The 1122-nt window shown below is 36.8% G+C and overlaps 1 protein-coding gene across 1 annotated transcript; it reads right to left on the minus strand.

The window, feature by feature from the left end:
- Positions 1–340: 340 nt before the first annotated feature.
- LOC112681296 lies at positions 341–847 on the minus strand. The gene has a single exon (XM_025551562.1). It carries the CDS (start codon positions 840–842, stop codon positions 390–392), a length of 453 nt encoding a protein of 150 aa, XP_025407347.1. The 5' UTR covers positions 843–847; the 3' UTR covers positions 341–389.
- Positions 848–1122: the final 275 nt, after the last annotated feature.

Genomic DNA, 1122 nt, shown 5'->3' on the forward strand with positions numbered 1-1122 from the left:
GGTCCACCTACATACAGAGTATTTTTTAAATTGCATTTTTGTTGCACCAAGTCACCGAGCGGGGTCACTCGCTCGCTGCGCTCACTCGGACAATTAAAAACGAAAATATCCCCCAGCTTGCTGTGCAACACCTCCCCAAGTGGGTCACAGGGTTAAAAAAATTGCATTTTTGTTGCACCGAGTCACCGAGCGGGGTCACTCGCTCGCTGCGCTCACTCGGACAATTAAAAACGAAAATATCCCCCGGCTTGCTGTGCAACACCTCCCCAAGTGGGTCACAGGGTTAAGAAAATTGCATTTTTGTTGCACCGAGCCACCGAGTGGGGTCACTCACATGCTAATTTCCATGCTCACTCGGACTGTTTAAACTAAATTGAGTACTTAATCTTCTACTTACCGATTTTTTGGTGTCGTAGTATCATACCGTCAAATACGACTTCTCGGTGGAACGAGGCCCAATCAACAGATGATTGCCGAGCTATTTTAAGTTGATTACGAATAAATTCTAGTGACACTTTTTCGGTCCACAAATACGCGAATGTCACAATTTGATATATAGACAAGTGGGACTTTGAAATAAAAGTGCACTTTCGGATTGATGGGTAAAAATTACACTTCACTTTCTTTTTGCTGCTGTTGATATATGTTTGTTTGCATCGCCAAACGACACCGTCACAATAAGATGTGCTAGGACACAATTCTAAAAAGTGTCCTTTATTACATTTTATGACATTATTTTTTGCAATAAGGCCCCAGGACTGTAAAACACTTATAACCGACATGGACAGATGGCCACTCGTTTTATGTTCGAATATTTCATAAATTTCAATGATCGATGTCATTTTAAATTTTTAACAAAATAAAATTAAAACTGAACAACAAAATACTTTAGTTTAACTCGACTAAGTAATCGATCGTAATGACGATCATGCATTTTGCTATCGGACAAAATAGTACCTATCTATAATATTTTATCTTTTTTTTTTTCTTGATATTATGATAATTAAATACACATTATTTGTATATATTTAATATGATGAATTTAATCTTAATATTATGGGTTTGTGTTTGTGTTCCACCATTAAAGATGCTACTATTTTGGTAAATACCAATAATAATTTA

This window comes from Sipha flava, unplaced genomic scaffold, assembly GCF_003268045.1.
Source record: "Sipha flava isolate LNK unplaced genomic scaffold, YSA_version1 18966_pilon_pilon, whole genome shotgun sequence".
NCBI classification, from domain to species: domain Eukaryota; kingdom Metazoa; phylum Arthropoda; class Insecta; order Hemiptera; family Aphididae; genus Sipha; species Sipha flava.